At 36.4% G+C, this 16,718-nt stretch overlaps 1 protein-coding gene across 3 annotated transcripts in view; it reads right to left on the bottom strand.

Moving 5' to 3' along the window:
• Positions 1–458: 458 nt before the first annotated feature.
• scai (suppressor of cancer cell invasion) overlaps positions 459–16,718 on the bottom strand; it is a 41,402-nt gene continuing 25,142 nt past the window's right edge. For 2 of the 3 annotated variants that reach the window (XM_056267442.1, XM_056267443.1), the window contains exons 3-17: positions 14,493–14,588; positions 14,194–14,280; positions 13,995–14,093; positions 13,712–13,808; positions 13,245–13,343; positions 11,208–11,360; positions 10,907–11,047; positions 10,657–10,758; positions 7,480–7,558; positions 6,405–6,504; positions 6,199–6,280; positions 5,730–5,802; positions 5,386–5,559; positions 5,152–5,252; positions 459–3,345 (exon numbers count right to left, since the gene is read on the bottom strand). In XM_056267442.1, the coding sequence (XP_056123417.1) occupies positions 3,199–3,345; positions 5,152–5,252; positions 5,386–5,559; positions 5,730–5,802; positions 6,199–6,280; positions 6,405–6,504; positions 7,480–7,558; positions 10,657–10,758; positions 10,907–11,047; positions 11,208–11,360; positions 13,245–13,343; positions 13,712–13,808; positions 13,995–14,093; positions 14,194–14,280; positions 14,493–14,588 (1,630 nt within the window). In that variant the 3' untranslated portion in view covers positions 459–3,198. The remainder of the gene's footprint in view (positions 3,346–5,151; positions 5,253–5,385; positions 5,560–5,729; positions 5,803–6,198; positions 6,281–6,404; positions 6,505–7,479; positions 7,559–10,656; positions 10,759–10,906; positions 11,048–11,207; positions 11,361–13,244; positions 13,344–13,711; positions 13,809–13,994; positions 14,094–14,193; positions 14,281–14,492; positions 14,589–16,718) is intronic. The other variant, XM_056267444.1, reaches the window with a different exon arrangement.

Below are 16,718 nucleotides of genomic sequence, written 5' to 3'. Positions count from 1 at the left end.
TTAATTAGGGATGCACTGATATTAAAATTTTGTTACAACCAATAACTGATATATGGTCTATTAAATCATGCAGTATTTTGTCTAAATAAAATACTAAATGTTCAAATCAGTCATTTAAATACTACAAGTGAATCACAACATTTATAATGGATATTGGATTTAAAATTAATATTAATTCTGAGATTTGATAAAGAATTCAAGCGTTAAATTATTAGTGTTTTAAAGATGTTAATTAAATGAAATAATGGCAAAAATAATCTTAATTTAAAAGAATGAAAGGAGCATAACCAAATAAATATCTAAAATTAACCCCCCCCCCCAAAAAAATTAAACCTTTAATTTAAATTGTGTTGATCTAAAATATCATGATACCTATTCTTAATCACTTCTGTATAAGTTGTTTTAATGCACATTTATATTATGTGTATATGTATTAAGGAACACCAAAAATTAAGCAAAACAGTCATAAACTTTTTAATATTCTTAAATAGCATTCTTAAAAACAAAAAGCTTGCATGTTTTGGTTTCATCACTGTTTTGTTTTTTTTCTCTGCATTTAACAACAAACATCAAATATAATTTGGCAACAGATAAGACAAAACAGTTAAGTGATTAAAAACACATGACAATTGGACAATGCAGTTCAACTAGCAACTCTAGAACCCCTTAACTTATAAAGAAAGAGTATTCTGACCATTACATCACTTTTGAAAATGTTCCCTCCCACAACAGTAGGAACTGGTAGAAATCACCATTACTACACCTTAGATCTGGCCCCATGTTGACAATAGAAAACAAATGCAGTTGATTTTCTTTCTGTTCCTTCCAATCATGGCTGCTAATGCATTTACAGCATTCATTACAATGGTGCAGGGGGCATCGACATTTAACAGATCTGCTAAATAACATGCATCTACTACATAAATGTGGGCAATAGGTAAGAAAACACTTAAATAAAATAAAAAAGGGGTATTGCATTTCCCCCTAAATCTTAAATTGGTAGGTTTATGCTGTGGTACATTTCACATATAAGTGCTTAAAGTCCGTATTCACCCCTGTGCTCTCAGATGAATGGTGTGTGGTGTGAATACAGCACTATCCCGGGACAGTCTGAGCGAGAACTTACAGAGCTAATCTATAGGATGCTGTGAAGTTAAGATACTTATACACACACATACTAACATAAATTAAATAAGGCAAAAACATTCGACAGTCCACCAGTCAAGGTCAGACAACTAGAGGAGAGGAAACGGTGACATCCACCATCTGTTTCCCTCTTCATCTCCATCCAGCCCTCCTCCTTTTGGCAAACTAAAACAGTATAATAATAAAAAATAAAATAAAAAGCTAGGCCATGAAACAATTTGTGCCTGCAAGACTGTAATTTGGGCAGTGGATTTTCTATGTTAAAGTTGATTTTGTTTGGCAGTGATTTGTTCGTTAGCAAACTTCTCTCTTTTTACACAAGAGAATGTTTTTTATTTTTTTTTTAAATAAGTGCGTGGAAGCAGCTATGACGTGAAAACGTGCTAAAATATAAACTACACTAAAGGAGAGAGATGACGGTATTTTACGGGACCTTGTGCTCTCCACATGCAAGAATCATTTGGTCCTATTTGAATGTCCATGATAAAACCAGCAGTTCTGGGGAAGAGTTGGTAAACGTTGAAAAATCCATCATTATGTGTGCCGTTTTGTACCAGAGATCACAGACGGAGAAAGGGATGAGCTTTTTGCCAAAAGTGTGACATAACAGAATGATCAGACATGCCTCTTGCCAACAGCACAATAAATAACATCAGAATAAAACTTAAATAGTGCAAGTAAAGTGCAAGGCTGTTATTGTAACCGCTATCATCGTAATTATCAACGTGACGTAATGAACCGAACGAAAAATTGATCACATCACTTCTTACTAGACCGATGCAATGCACTTGTCCTTGACACAGATGGGGCGTGAAGGAGGCATGCTCTTATGCCATGATCCTTGGAATGTCAGCTGACTGCACTTGTGTGAAGTGGCGGGAAGGTGCGCAGTTGAGACAGTGGCATGGTCCATTCACAGATTAGACAAAAGAACACTGCCCCTGTCACATGCAGAGGGTCATTTTTTTTCACAGATCTGCCACAACAAACAACCCAGACAGAAACACTTCTCTGCATCACATTGACTTCTTATAGAACTATACATATATTTATATATATATATAGATATATACACAAATTTGTACTTATATACAGGAGTACGCCTGTACATCTCTGTGACACTATAAAAGAGAACTTTGTTGGCTATTGGTGTCCACTGCACACATGGAATAAGACATTAGGTTATTACATCAGCTATGCAAGTATGGGCTTACCACACTACTGAGGCATGCTAAAAAGAATCTCTTTTGAAGAAGCGCTCGATAAAATGGAGATTCTGGTGTCAACGTAGCGATTATTCGAGGACCAGTTAGCTGATTACCAAAATAACCCAAAAGAGGCACAGCGCGGTGGACCTCCTTCAAAAGGCCAGGCTAAAGTCCACGAAATTTGTGTCAAGACGAAAAACGAACACGTTTTAATGAACGAAAACAAACAAGAAAGGCAAGACAGAGCAAATAAATGCAAACATGCTGCACGCTCCCTACGGAAAAAATTGTGTAAACGTTGCAGAGGCAGAGTGTTGAGAAGGGAAAACAAACTTCCTTCTCCAAAATGTGTTTTGTCAAAGCCTTAGGCTCATCTTTTTGGAAGAATCTCCCTGGAATTACACCAATTGACATTTACAAAATGTTTCCAAATCTCTTTCTGAAGTCTCCTATGTTATCTTGTGCTTTCTAATCACCTTCAGAAACGGCGATAGCTTCCCTCAACAGGTCTGAACGCCCGTGTGCCTGCGCTCGTACACTCATACGGTACATGCATGTAGTAAATCTCCGTGTTCTCCTGTATGTTGGGAGCAACGCTTTTGCATCTGGGTGTGTGTAGTTAGTTAAAATCTAGAAATGCATGTGAACTAGACAAACTGTAAATATCTGCCCACAATGATGAGATATTTTCTCTTGAACTATCTAGATCTTAATGAGATTAGGTTAAACAACCAGCTTATTCAGAAGAAACTACCTACAACTTGTGTATCCGTGTATGGACATGAGCGTGTGTGTGTGTGTGTGTGTGTGTGTGTCTGGAAGTTGGCATGGTGCCACCATGTGGTCAATAGTTATCCAACAAGCCATCAGAGAAGAGGTTTTGCACATCCAACATGGCCGCCAGCTCAAGCACATGTTTCTGTAGAAGGCTGCTCTCCACCATCTCCTGTTTCGGCAGCTGGGGGTACGATTCTGGAAAACTCCTCGCTTCCTGTAACGTGCACAGAAACAGCATCCTCATCCAGCTGCTTTGTGAAAACATCTTGAATAAAACATTGGTTCAAAAACTGTGTTCAACTCCTGCAGTCTTATAAATGTGATCTCTATTTGCTGTTATATTCTGTCACTTAAAAAAATTACACTTATCTGAAAGGGTTTGGCTCTAAAAGGTTTGGGCACGTTTTCACCTGGTCACTTCATGTGTTTTTACGGATCGAATAGCTATCTGAATAGTTTAAAACGGTTCCATTTACACTTGGCCACATAAATGTGTCTCCGCAAAACAGATATAAATCGGATTTAAAAGCGTCTCGAAAGCGTTTCGGAGGCCATTTAAACCTGGTCTTTTCACGATTGGAAAGCTATATTTTCAAAGAAACCGCATAAAGTGACCAGGTGTAAACAGGCCCTTTGATATGACATTGACTTGAATTGGTTCTGCTTCCAGAGGACCTAAATTTGTTCATCTATCTTTTTCGGTAAAGCGGCTGCAGTTTTCAGTCAGTAGTTCTCAAACTGTGGAGTGTGTAGTTCCACCAGGAGGTTAACAACAATAGATAAAATGTATATTTTAAATGATAATTTTTCAATGTCATTTATATGTTTTATATATGTTTAATGCAGCTTTGTATGTCTAAGACTTTGGATATCTCGTAATTATTATTGTGGGATACAAAGAGTGAAGTATTATTATTTATTATATTTATAAAGTATTATCAAAATACTATTATAGTAATATTTTAAAGTAGAATTTATTTTTATATATATATATATATATATATATTTTTTTTTCGCTATTTATAATTAGTTTATTTTGTGTAATATTTCAATTTAGCTTTATTTTTATTTAAAATTTAGTTTGAGTTATTTTATTAAACGAAAATTAGAAATGTTGCAAATAACTGAAATAAAATAAGTTTAAGTAGCAAGATTTAAGAAAAAAAATAACAGGTGAGATATATATATATATATATATATATTAGGGCTGTCAAATGATTAATCGTGATTAATCACATCCAAAATAAAAGTTTTTTTTACATAATATATGTGGGTGCACTGTGTATAATTATTTTATATATATAAATACACACACATGCTTGTATATATTTAAGAAATATTTTCATGTATATACTGTATATAGATTTATATATAATTTATATTATATATAAATATAAATATTTTATATATAAATAATATTTTTTCTTAAATATACATGCATGTGTGTGTATTTATATATGTACAAAATAATTATACACAGTGCACCCACATATATTATGTAAAAAAAACTTTTATTTTGGATGTGATTAATCGTGATTAATCATTTGACAGCCCTAATATATATATATATATATATATATATATATATATATATTTATTTATTCTTTTCTTTCTTCTTCTTCTTCTTCTATTGGACCTCAACTGAAGTCAATTTCCTGAAGGCAAGCTTTCAAGAAACACTGGATTCAGATCTCAGTGTTGAGAATAGTAGCCTATTAATAAATGTAACCAGTCTGTTTAAAGAAGAAGTTTAAAGATAAGCTGCAATACCTCATATTTTAAAGTGTATTTAGTATTTATTTATGTGTTTGAACTGTGCTGCATATTTACACTTGTGAAAATACCCAAAATGGTTTAAAATGTTTTAAAAAGTTTTTTTTTTAATTGTTGCTTTAATATCAGGTTCGTGAGACAAATATGACTATTATTTCACTGATTATTATTGATCAAATTGTGTTTATTATAGTAACATATATAATATTATAGTAACATATATAATATTCATTCAATTCAGTCTCACCCGGAAGAGCTTGTGTAATCGGAGCGTGGTGCAGCAGAACACGAAACGGATCATGAGCAGTCGCAGAAACTCATCGCCATAAAACTGCAGAAAAGCCTGATCTGGAAGACAGTCAACAGGAAAACTATGAAATATATATCTGTCCATTGGTCCAACTAGTCAATGATGTATAAAAATGTATGAAAGTATAAAAAAAAAGCACAAAACAAATGACAAGGGATAACGGCGCATTACCTATAACTCGGGAACTCGTGATCATCTGGCCAATGTCATGGAAAACCTTCCGCAGGAGTTCCTGAGCCTTTTCCCACAATCCATAGCGCATGCTGCTCAGTCCACAGACAGACAGGAACCCCATGAGGGGGTTGTAGAGGAAGAGAGTAAACAGACTTCCACGCTGAGACTGGTCTACAAGCGAGTAAAACAGAAAACAGTATAAAAATACAAAATGTATTAACATAATAACAGACAATCTTACTTCAAGGGGAAAAAACTAAATAGGAAAAAATAAAAAGCTAAGCAAATTTTTTTTTTTTTTTTTTTCTCAACACAAATGTCAAAACAAACAAAGAAGAGACCTTGCATGCTCTTCGGATATGCTGTTGGAGAAAGCAGGCATACAAGTGGTTGACCGAACAGGTTGGAGAAATTCTGTGAAAAGACAGGAAGAAGTCAAACAGTTAGTTTTACATTATTTTTAATTTTTAACAATAAATTTACTCTACTAGTAGTGAATGGTTCATGTGTTATAAATGTACACTAGGGGGCACTCCATTACTGAACAAAGCAGACAACTAAAGAAAATCAGTCGAGGAGGAAAAAACCTGAAACAAAGGGTGATCAAATCAATCTATAATTAAAAAGATAAAAACTACAACAGAGCTGTTTTAACTCCCTATTCAAGGTATCTTACTTCTCGTGTTTATCCTAGTAAATAAGTTAGATTGTCTTACTTATAGAGCAAGCACATGGCTGCTCTTGAATAATGAATGGCCTCATGATGTGAGCGTATGATAAAGAAAGGGAGACAGAGAGTTTATGTCTCACCTTATAAGCTGTGCTGTTGGATGAGTCGACAATGATAAACAGAGGTTTCCTGGTGAAGGGGAAAAGGTCTCCTGGGTGGAGGCTGAAAAACACACATTTGTGCATGTATGCGTGTTAAAATAACACCTCGTGTCTCAAATGTGTAGTAAGCACATAGTTTCAATGTAGAGTAGGCTAGCACAGAATGGGTGTCAATGAAGGCTCACCAGTGCATCTCTTTTTGTGCCTGATTTCTCTTCTGCACCATCTCACCATTCACCACATCTCGGTTAGTATTGGTCAGGACACCTCCAAAGTCATAAGGTCCTGTAAATAAATGTTAAATGTGATGTGAAATAATGATGGGACAGATCTTACTCCTCCTCGTATGCATCCAAATGTAGCATCATGATTCTTTTTGCAGTGGGACTACTTTTCTGAGTTTATCAAATTCTGTTTCTAACACTGTTCAAAAGTCTGGGTTCAGTAAAAAAGAAATTAAGGATTTGAATATTTGTATTCAGCAAGGATGCACTAAATTGTGTAAATTAAAACTGGCATTTATAGTGTTGCAAAAAAAAGTTTCCATTTAAAATAAATTAATTTCCACAAAAATATTAAGCAGCTCAACTATTTTCAACATTGATAAATTATAAGAAATGTTTCTTGAGCACCATATCGGAATATTAGAATGATTATGAAGAACGGAGTAATGGCTGTCACAGAAATAAATTACATTTTAAAATAAAAAAAAAGTACAAAACAGTTATTTTAAATAGTAATATTTTACAATATTTACTGTTTTTACTGCATTTTTGATCAAATAAATGCATTATTGTGAGCATAAGAGACTTCTTACTAAAACATTTTTAAAAAATCGTGTGATACCATGCTTTTGAACCTTAGTGTATATAATTTCTGTGGGTGGTATTTAAAAAAAAGTGCTCTACCGTTAGCTGAGCTAAATTACACCTGGTATTCTCGTATGGATATTTCATGCAGAATATACCCACTTAACAATTTCAAGATTTAAAAGATCATATATTACTGTGCACAGAAAAGGCTGGCAAGTGATTCGAATCAGTCTGTGCTAATGCAGATGTGTTTTTGAACATGGCAGTATGTTTGTAAAACACATCATACATGGCATTACACAAGTCTTCGATTCCTACAATTTGATTGGCTTAATAGCATTCCAAGAGTGCTTATTTCGTTAGTATTTATGTACATTTTAAGATAACAATATTCCATATCATCCAGTGATGTCAGACAGAACAACTGTGCTAAAACACCTCGGCGTACCTTCACACTCAGAGCGTCCATTGGGGAAAACTCCAGTGGCAGAGAGATACACCAGCAGGACACTATTGGCTGGCAGCTCCTAGCAATAAAAGAATCAATGAAAGAAAAGAAAACTTTCAATGACTAGAACAGATAAATGAATCCATTAAATTGGCTTATTAAATCAGAACGCTCACAATACTACAAATGGTAAAGCAGTGTCATAGCAAGCTTAATTATTAAGTTCAGTGGCACACTAAGTGCTGCACAGCCAGAGCATCTCAGATACAGATGCACAAACAATTCAGAATATAACATTTAAAAATTCTTGGGCTGTGTCCACTGTCCATCTTTGCACATAGGGACACACACACACATAGAACAGCTAATAGCAGGAACTGGTTAAAGAAGCACATAGAAATGCCTTATTTGTCATCATTTATCTAAACAAAACATGAAGCAAGATGGAAAACAGCCTAAAAATAGGGGTGTTTGAGAGTTAAAAATGAACTGCTCCGTAGCAAAAGTGTGCGAGGATCTGAGTCGTGTGCGTGTGGGTTTTCCTCACACTCTCGAGGTGCTACACTACAGCAGAGCAGATAGTAACACGCTAACACCCCTGTAGCATGCCATGCTGCAACTCACACTCACACATGAGGTGTCACTCCAGACAACAGAACAGAAACTAGTGCATAGGATAGACAATAACCATAATGCAATTATGCAGGAAATGCCTGTTAAATTCCCTTGAGATCCAGAGGCTTTAAAGGCCCAATAAAAGCATATGACAAGCCATGTTAATGTGTTTCCTATTGAAACAGGTTTAGGTGAGGAATAATAAAGGATTCCTCCTTTTTTTAAAGTCAATAGGCCTTGGTATAACTATGTGTTTTCGGTTTTAGGGGGAGATGGGACATAAATTTGTGTAGTGCAAGATATCTTTGGGGAGTTTTTGCAGAAGAGAAAGACATTATGCAAATTTTAAATATGTGGACTACTGTTCAAAAGTTTAGGGTCAATAAATGCTTATGCTTACTAAGACTTTGAGTATCTTACTAAGATAGAGAAAAACTGTAATATTGTGAAATATTATTACAATTGAATTTAATATAACTGCTGTCTATTTTGATATATTTTAAAATGTAATTTCTGTGATGTAAAGCTGTGTCATATGATCAGTGTCACATAATCCTTCAGAAAACATTTTAATATGTTGATTTGATGCTCAAGAAACATTTCCTATTATCAATGTAGAAAACAAATATTCTTTTGGTAAAAATCATACTTTTTATATAATTTATTGAAACCATGTTAAAGGTGTCACCTTTCTGGATAAAACATTATTTCTTAAAAAAAACTTACTGACCCCAATGGTCAGAGACTTTTGAACGGTAGTTTATATTTGCTTAAAGTACAAATTGTCATTTAAGAGTCTACTGGCATAGCATATACAGTCGTGCTCAGAATTAATGGTACCCCTGGTAAATATGACCAAAACTGGCTGTAAAAAATAAATCTGCATCGTTTATCCTTTTGATCTTTCATTCAAAAAATTGCCACAAAATCTAACCTTAAATTGAAGAAAAAGAATTGAAAGTGAGGGGAAATCACATTATGAAATAAATGTTTTTCTCCAAAACACGTTGGCCACAATTATTGGTACCCCTAGAATTTTTTACGAGTAAAATATCTCTGAAGTATATTCCCATTAATGTTTACCTTTTTTAGCACACCAGGGTGACTAGGAACATGAAATTGTCCAGCTATGACTTGTTTCACAGGAGTTTAAATATGAGGAAACACAAAGGCCAAATTCCCTTAATCATCCATCACAATGAGTAAAACCAAATAATACAGTTCTGATGTGCAGCAAAAGATTGTTGAGCTTCACAAAATAGAAAGTGGCTGTAAGAAAATAGCTAAACCATTGAAAATCCCCATTTTGACCATCAGGGCAATAATTAAGAAGTCCCAATCAACTAAAGATGTTACGAATCTGCCTGGAAGAGGACGTGTGTCTATAGTGTCTTAATGGACGGTGAGGATGAAAGTTTGAGTGGCCAAAGACTCTTCAAGAATCATAGATGGAGAATTGCAGAGATTAGTTGATTCTTGGGGTCAGAAAGCCTATATAAAAAAAAAAAATCAAACAACCCCTACATCCCCACATGTTGTTTGGGAGGGTTTCAAGAAAAATCCTCCTCGCTCATCCAAGAACAAACTCCACCAAATTCAGTTGTCAGACACGACTGGAACTTCAAACGGCACAGGGTTCTGTGGTCAGATGAAACTAAAAAAAGAGCTTTTTGGCAGCAAACACGCTAGATGGGTTTGGTGCACACAAGGTTAAAAAGTACCCCATGTGTACAATTTAATAAACCGTTGGATCTTTAATGTTGTGTGCATATTTTTCTGCTGGAGGTCCTGGACTTCTTGTTCAGACACATGGCATCGTGGATTCTATCAAATATCAACAGATAAAAAATCAAAACCTGACGCCTTCTGCTAGAAATCTTATAATGGGCCGTGGTTGGATCTTCCATCAGGACAGTGATCCAAAACAAACATCAAAATCAACAAAAAAAATTGTTACGGAGGACAAAATGAAGCTTCTGCCATGACCGTCCCAGTTCCCTGACCTGGTGAGTGGAGTGAACTGGAGAGAAGAAGCACCAAAATGGATCTGGGAATCTGAAGGATCTGGAGAGATTCTGTATGAAGGAATGGTCTCTGATCTCTGGTCAGGAGTTCTCCAAACTCATCAGGCATTATAGGAGAAAACTCAGAGCTGTTATCTTGTCAAAAGGAGATTGCAAAAAGTATTTAATAAAAGGGTGCCAATAATTGTGGCCAACGTGTTTTGGAGAAAAACATTTATTTCATAATGTGATTTCCCCCCACTTTCAATTCTTTTACTTCAATATAAGGTTAGATTTTTGGCAATTTTTTTAATGAAAGATCAAAAGGATAAACGATGGAGATTTATTTTTTACAGCCAGTTTTGATCATATTTACCAGGGGTACCATTAATTCTGAGCACGACTGTATATCACATTTGATTTAAGCTTAATCGCTATATGTGAAATGTCACTGCTACAAGGTCTCTACGCAAATATAGAGTCAAAACAGGACGAAAATGACAGGATGGATTGACAATTAATTGACAGGTGCTAAAAACTGCAATGACATCAAACAAACCTTGAAGGAGGCAGACAGGAAAGTGAAGAGCTGGCTGAAGGTTGGTTTGTAGAGTAGATATTTATGAGGGTTCTCTCTTTTGGCAGGCTTTTCATTGGGCTCCTATAATGAGAGAGATAAACGAGTGAGAGAGGAATAGAGAGACACAGAGAGCAGGTGGAGTGAGATAGAACAGTAAGAGAGACCCTGAAAAAGGTGAAGTAATGAAATAGCGAGGGAGGAAGGGTGAAAATACTCAGAAACACTCAACATAGAGAGTGACAGGGAGAGTGTAAGAGTCTTCTCTTACAAGTGTCCCTGGTTTGGAGCTTTGTGTGGCCAGGTTCACTGGTTCCCTCTCAAGCGCTTGAAGCATACGAAACATATCGATGGTCAGCTCGCTAAACTTCACCTGCAAACCAGATGAAATCCAACCATTGCAAAAACCAGAGTTGTAACCTATACAACAAGTTCGAAGTGTCTAATCATTTACATAAGAAAGCACCGCTTGAATTTGACATATTATATAACTTGCTCAGCCTGCTAGGTGTTTTGCTGTACTGTACTCCCACCTGACTGTTACAGTTGCCAATGATGAGTGCATCTGCCAAGGTGAGCTGGCCAACCACCATGCCCTGTTCAAGAGGGGGCACACCCCCCTCCTGCAGCCGATTGGATATGACCACCATGGCGTTGTCATCATTTACGATCATAAGAGGATCTGCCTGTGTAGGTAGAAAAATAGTAGATGAGAAAGGCACAACAGTAAAGAAAATATCAATATTTGTCAAACAGTCTTACAGAGTGGACTACATCTGACCTTTGTAACAGCAAGTCGTGTAAGAAGAGGTATTTATAACATCTGAGTTAAAGTGCAAAACATAGAAACATTTTTACATGAAATAAAAATTAAACTGATTTACTATACACTACTTTTCGGTACTTTAAAAAAAAAATCAATATTGATAATAATAATTACATTTAAAATATAAAGTAGAAAACAGGTTATTTTAATGATGGTTATTAAAAACTGTATTATTATTATTATTATTATTTAATAATACTGTTGTTGTGACTGTATTTGATCAAATTTACTGCCCCCAAACTTTTGACTGGTAGTGGTCTTACTGTGAATGATTTGGTTTATATTATTCCAGATAAAAAACTGCTTCATATTCTTTCTTCAAGATCATAATTTGCTCAATCTCTGAACAACTTTGCTTTTCTGTTGACATACTCAATATTTTTTATATCATGAAAGGGGGTTGTGAATCGCATTTCATGGTAATTTAATTAGTGCAATTGAGTGGTGCAGGTATGACATCACTTTGTATGCCAAATCGTGGAAACGAGTTAGCACTTCCAGTTCTATCATCCCAAAGTCAATGGTTTTTTTAATGGGATTTTGGTTAAATGATATGCCCAGCAGCCATCACCCTGTAGCCCAAGACTGGTTGCCCACTGAAGCTAAGCAGGGCTGAGTCTGGTCAGTACCTGGATGGGAGACCTCCTGAGAAAACCAGTTTGCTGCTGGAAGAGGTGTTAGAGAGGCCAGCAGGGGGTGCTCACCCTGTGGTCTGTGTGGGTCCTAACGCCCCAGTATAGTGACGGGGACACTATACTGTCAAAGAGCACCGTCCTTCGGATGAGATGTTAAACCAAGGTCTTGACTCTCCGTGGTCATTAAAATTTGCCCCTTGGCCTCTGTCCATCATGGCCTCCTAATCATCCCTATACTGATTGGCTTCATCACTGTCTCCTCTCCACCAATAAGCTGGTGTGTGGTGGGCGTTCTGGCGCAATATGGCTGCCGTCGCATCATCCAGGTGGATGCTGCACATTGGTGGTAGTTGAGGAGATTCCCCCCTCCATATGTGAAGCGCTTTGAGGTCCCAGAAAAAGCGCTATATAAATGTAACGAATTATTATTATTATTATTATTATTTTATTATTATAAGTGGCTGAAAAAAGGTCTGTGGTGAACACCAGCTCAAGACACTTTCACGTTTTATTCTACGACATAAAATACATCAGTATTACCCCTTTTTTTTTAAAGCTGATACGTGTCATGAAAAAGGCGGTTGCTAAAAAGTGGCTAAATGGGACTTCAGAGGCTCTCGGGGACATTAAACGTCATCACGCCGAACAGGTAAGATCAGTCCGCTTTTACAGCCTGCTGCTTATAATTGTGCTCTTATAAACTATTCTAACATTCTGAGAAAATGTTTTTACATAAAAACTGAAAGAGTTGTCGGAAGCTTAGTGATGATGACGTTGAATTCGTGGGACCGTGGTGCAGTTAGTTTATACCCTACCTTCAGCTTTTTTTACTCGTGGCGACTGCATTTAGGAATTAAAATTCATAAAAGTTGTGTTTTTGTCATCTGTGAAAATTATCTTGATGGACAAAACGAGTAAGTATCATATAATTTTGTTGATCACAGAGCTTATTTTTACGATAATCCAAAAGCCTATGGAAAAATCCTATTGAGTTTTTGTCGAGGGAACCAGAGTGATGCTAACTAGCGGTTGGCCTACAAAGTGACGTCATACCACCACCACTGATGACACTTTATGCACATTATAGACCTCTTAAAAAGAATTCTTACCTCCACAAAAGCAGCAACTTCTTGCAGCACCAGGTTCCACTCTAACTGGTCCTCTGTGTTGAAGCGCTGGGTGTAGTCCTCAATCTCCTCAGAAAGCTCCTGCAAAAAAAAGACACCACAGATGGTCTCAGAAACACCGATATAGACCATACTGGGTTTTTCTTCTCATGAACGGTGAATTGTTGTCAGTATATTTATTAGTCCTTTGCAAAAAACAAATGTAAAATAAAAAAATCCATTAATTTCTATAAATATGAGTATATGAGTAATGGCTGGCAGTGTGCAATTTTACAGAGCCAAAATTGATGAGGCGTGAATTTTGTCTTAATTCCAGCTGCATAACTAACCAACAGACTGTCCATGCTGACTGATCCTTTGGCAAGAACCTCTGTTCGACTGAATATCTATAGTGAGCCATGGAGTAAAAATGTGTAACTGGTCCATTTGGTCTGCCGTCCATGACTTACCTTGACTAGCACTTTAACCAGGTCCATCTTGTTGAGCAACAGACAAACAACGATAAACCGAGCGTAATACCTCAGCTTTTTTACAACCAGCTCAGGCCTGTGCAAAGGAGAAGGGACAAGATTAATGAACTGAAGAGAAAACCATAAAAGACAGAAATTTGGAATATTTACTGCCTTACTTGCTCATAAGTATATTACTTTAAAGAACTTTCCAGAACATAGAAAATAAAAATCAAGAAAACATCAACTTTGCTCATCACAGTTCATTGTATCGCCTTTTCACCTGTCTTCTTTGTTGACTTGGTGGTAATATGATCGCTGGCGAATGGCCGAATAGAAAGAAAAGGCTTCATTTAGATAGCTTGTTTCTGAAGTGCGGAGGCTGAAGAAGACAAAATAAAAAAATAACAACGTGAAAACAATTCTTGAAGTACACTGTTTGAAACCAGATGAATAAATAGCTGTGTTAAAAGGCTCCTTACTAGTAATGGTAGTACAACTGCCCAATTTTTGAGGCCACTTCACCTATCTGCCACCTCTTGAGACCATACCGGTTGTCCAGGACTTGTCTATTCTCCAGTAACATAAACCCAAATAAGAAGAATCAAGAATCATCTGTCATTAATGCTGACATCATAGTGCAGAGGAACTATCAGAGGGAGGTTTGATCATGCATGTTAAATCTTCAGTCTTTTGTAGTTCTAAGCCTACCGGTTTTATTTGTGAGATTTTGGTAAAAAAAAAAACAGTCCTCTGTTTCAAAAATAGATCTAGGGCTGACCTGTGCTGCTGCTGAAACTTCCACAGCCTGGTGTATACGTCAAATGTTCGGCCAAAATAGGACTGCCACTGCTTGTGTCCATATTGAGGCAGATCCCTGCAGGAGTGCGAGAGAACAAGCAAGAGAAACACAGCCAAATTTACTACAGTAATGCATTCTCCTCATTTATAGATACTCAAACGTCAATTTAACAGGCTTTAACAGACAGAATCAAAATAAACCATTTTCTAAGTGCTTGTGTTTACACAGTCAGTATTTGGAACTGACATAGTAAATGATAGGAAAAGTTCGACATATACGTTTTTTGGGGTTATGACAGTTGATAATTATGAGGTCAAAAAAGACATACATGGATGTATCATTCACATAAAATCAACATGAATTTCAAAAATAGAATTTTCTTTTCATTTCAACTTTACAGGAGTGTCTCAAATAAAGACAATATGAAAAAGGAACTGATATCGAAGATATAGTTGTGATAGATAACGATTATGGCAATGACTAAGTAAATATAAAAAAATGGTGACTTCCATAACACTAGAAAATCTCATCACAATTAATTTGATAAAAAGTTAATTTAGCAAACAAGTCAAATAGAGACTTCCACAATTAGAGACAATAGTCTTCTGCGAACACAAAAGAAATTATTTTGAAGAATGTTAGTAACCAAACAGTTTTGGTGACCATTGTATTCCATTGTAGACAAAAAAAAATAAAAAAAATGCTGGGACATTTATCAAAATATCTGTGTTTTTTTCTTCCACAGATGACAGATGACTATATTAACAGACTTCTATGCAATGGGAATTGCTTTTTACATATGATCGAGGTACTGTGACTCATTGTTTTAATCACTAGTTTCTTTTAAAATAATAAATCAAGGTTGTATTAAACCCAAACCTACGATACCCACATATCATTATATAAGGCATTTCTGCCCCTCTGCCTTGACACTCCAATTGCAAGACATCATTATGGACAACAGCAGATGAGCCTTCCAAATATACAAGTGGTCATGGTTGTCATGCACTTAATTAACATAATCATGCCAATGATGAGAAGACATTGGTGGAGGGGGAGAGCAAAAACAGAGCAATCAGAGAGTCAGAAAGTGCGAGTGGGTGAGAGTGTTTGGGCAGGGCTGTGGTGAGTCATAGTGCCGATGATGTGAAGGAATTTGACGAGCTATGGCAATCAGCTTGAGAAGTAGCACTTTTGCCTCTATTCGCTCTTTCTCTCTTTATTCCTTTCTCGTCCTTTTCCCCCTAAACCTTCCAAAACCACCTCTAGGCCCTATTGTAATCATCAAAGGGTTGCTATGACAACAGAAGCAGGGACTGGGGAAAGAAGGGAGGTTGCGAATGCAGCAGGTAAATTCAAAAGCCCTCATTTACATATGCTCACACGATTACAGTAGATGATGCATCATTTATGAACCTGTAACGGGTCATTCTAGGAAAGGCAAGGGGACAAAAACGAATGTCAAAAATAAAACATGTCCAGGCATAACCTTGAGTTATACACATATACAACAAGCACACACACACATCATGCAATGCAATTAAACACCAGCGCACAAACACACCTCTTTCATTCATGCAGATTCGATGAAACCCAGCACTGTATTTTGCTCCACAGCTTTCATTCATAATGTACATTCACACATGCTATAAGGTTATAGAGATGGATTTGTGAGATTTACGGTTCACCCCGTTGCCCTTGTGGGCTGCGAGAGACGAGGTCAGGAAGGAGATAGGAGCAGTCATTAGGCAGGGCTTTAATTTCACTACATGCACCATTAATTTCCCATCCACTCTGGCAGCATTAATACCCACAAGACAGATTCACTGGGAGAGCACAGCCAGGGATAGACCTGTAAATTAGGGAAGGAGGAGAAAGGAGGGAGATAGGATGGTGTATGAGTGCAGATGGGGTCAGATGTGGTGTAGTTGAGTAACAGAGCAATATTACATCTGTATGGTATGGCTAAGGCCTCTGGTCCTCCAGAGTTTTGATTATTCCATTAATCTGGAATATATTCTGGAACTGACTAATTCCCAAAATGTTAGTTTAAACAAACAAAATAAAGTCTGCCAACACTAAAGGACAGTTATATTGGTATTTATATTTAAGACATTATTTCTATTTTTTATGAAAATATATATATATATTCGCTGCCAGAAGCTGGTGTCTGGTTATACATCTTGTTTGCAGCAGGTCATGATA

This window comes from Rhinichthys klamathensis, unplaced genomic scaffold (assembly GCF_029890125.1).
Source record: "Rhinichthys klamathensis goyatoka isolate OS25496 unplaced genomic scaffold, OSU_Roscu_1.1 h1tg000259l_1, whole genome shotgun sequence".
Lineage (NCBI taxonomy): Eukaryota > Metazoa > Chordata > Actinopteri > Cypriniformes > Leuciscidae > Rhinichthys > Rhinichthys klamathensis.
This window is presented reverse-complemented; position numbering and strand designations above follow the sequence as displayed.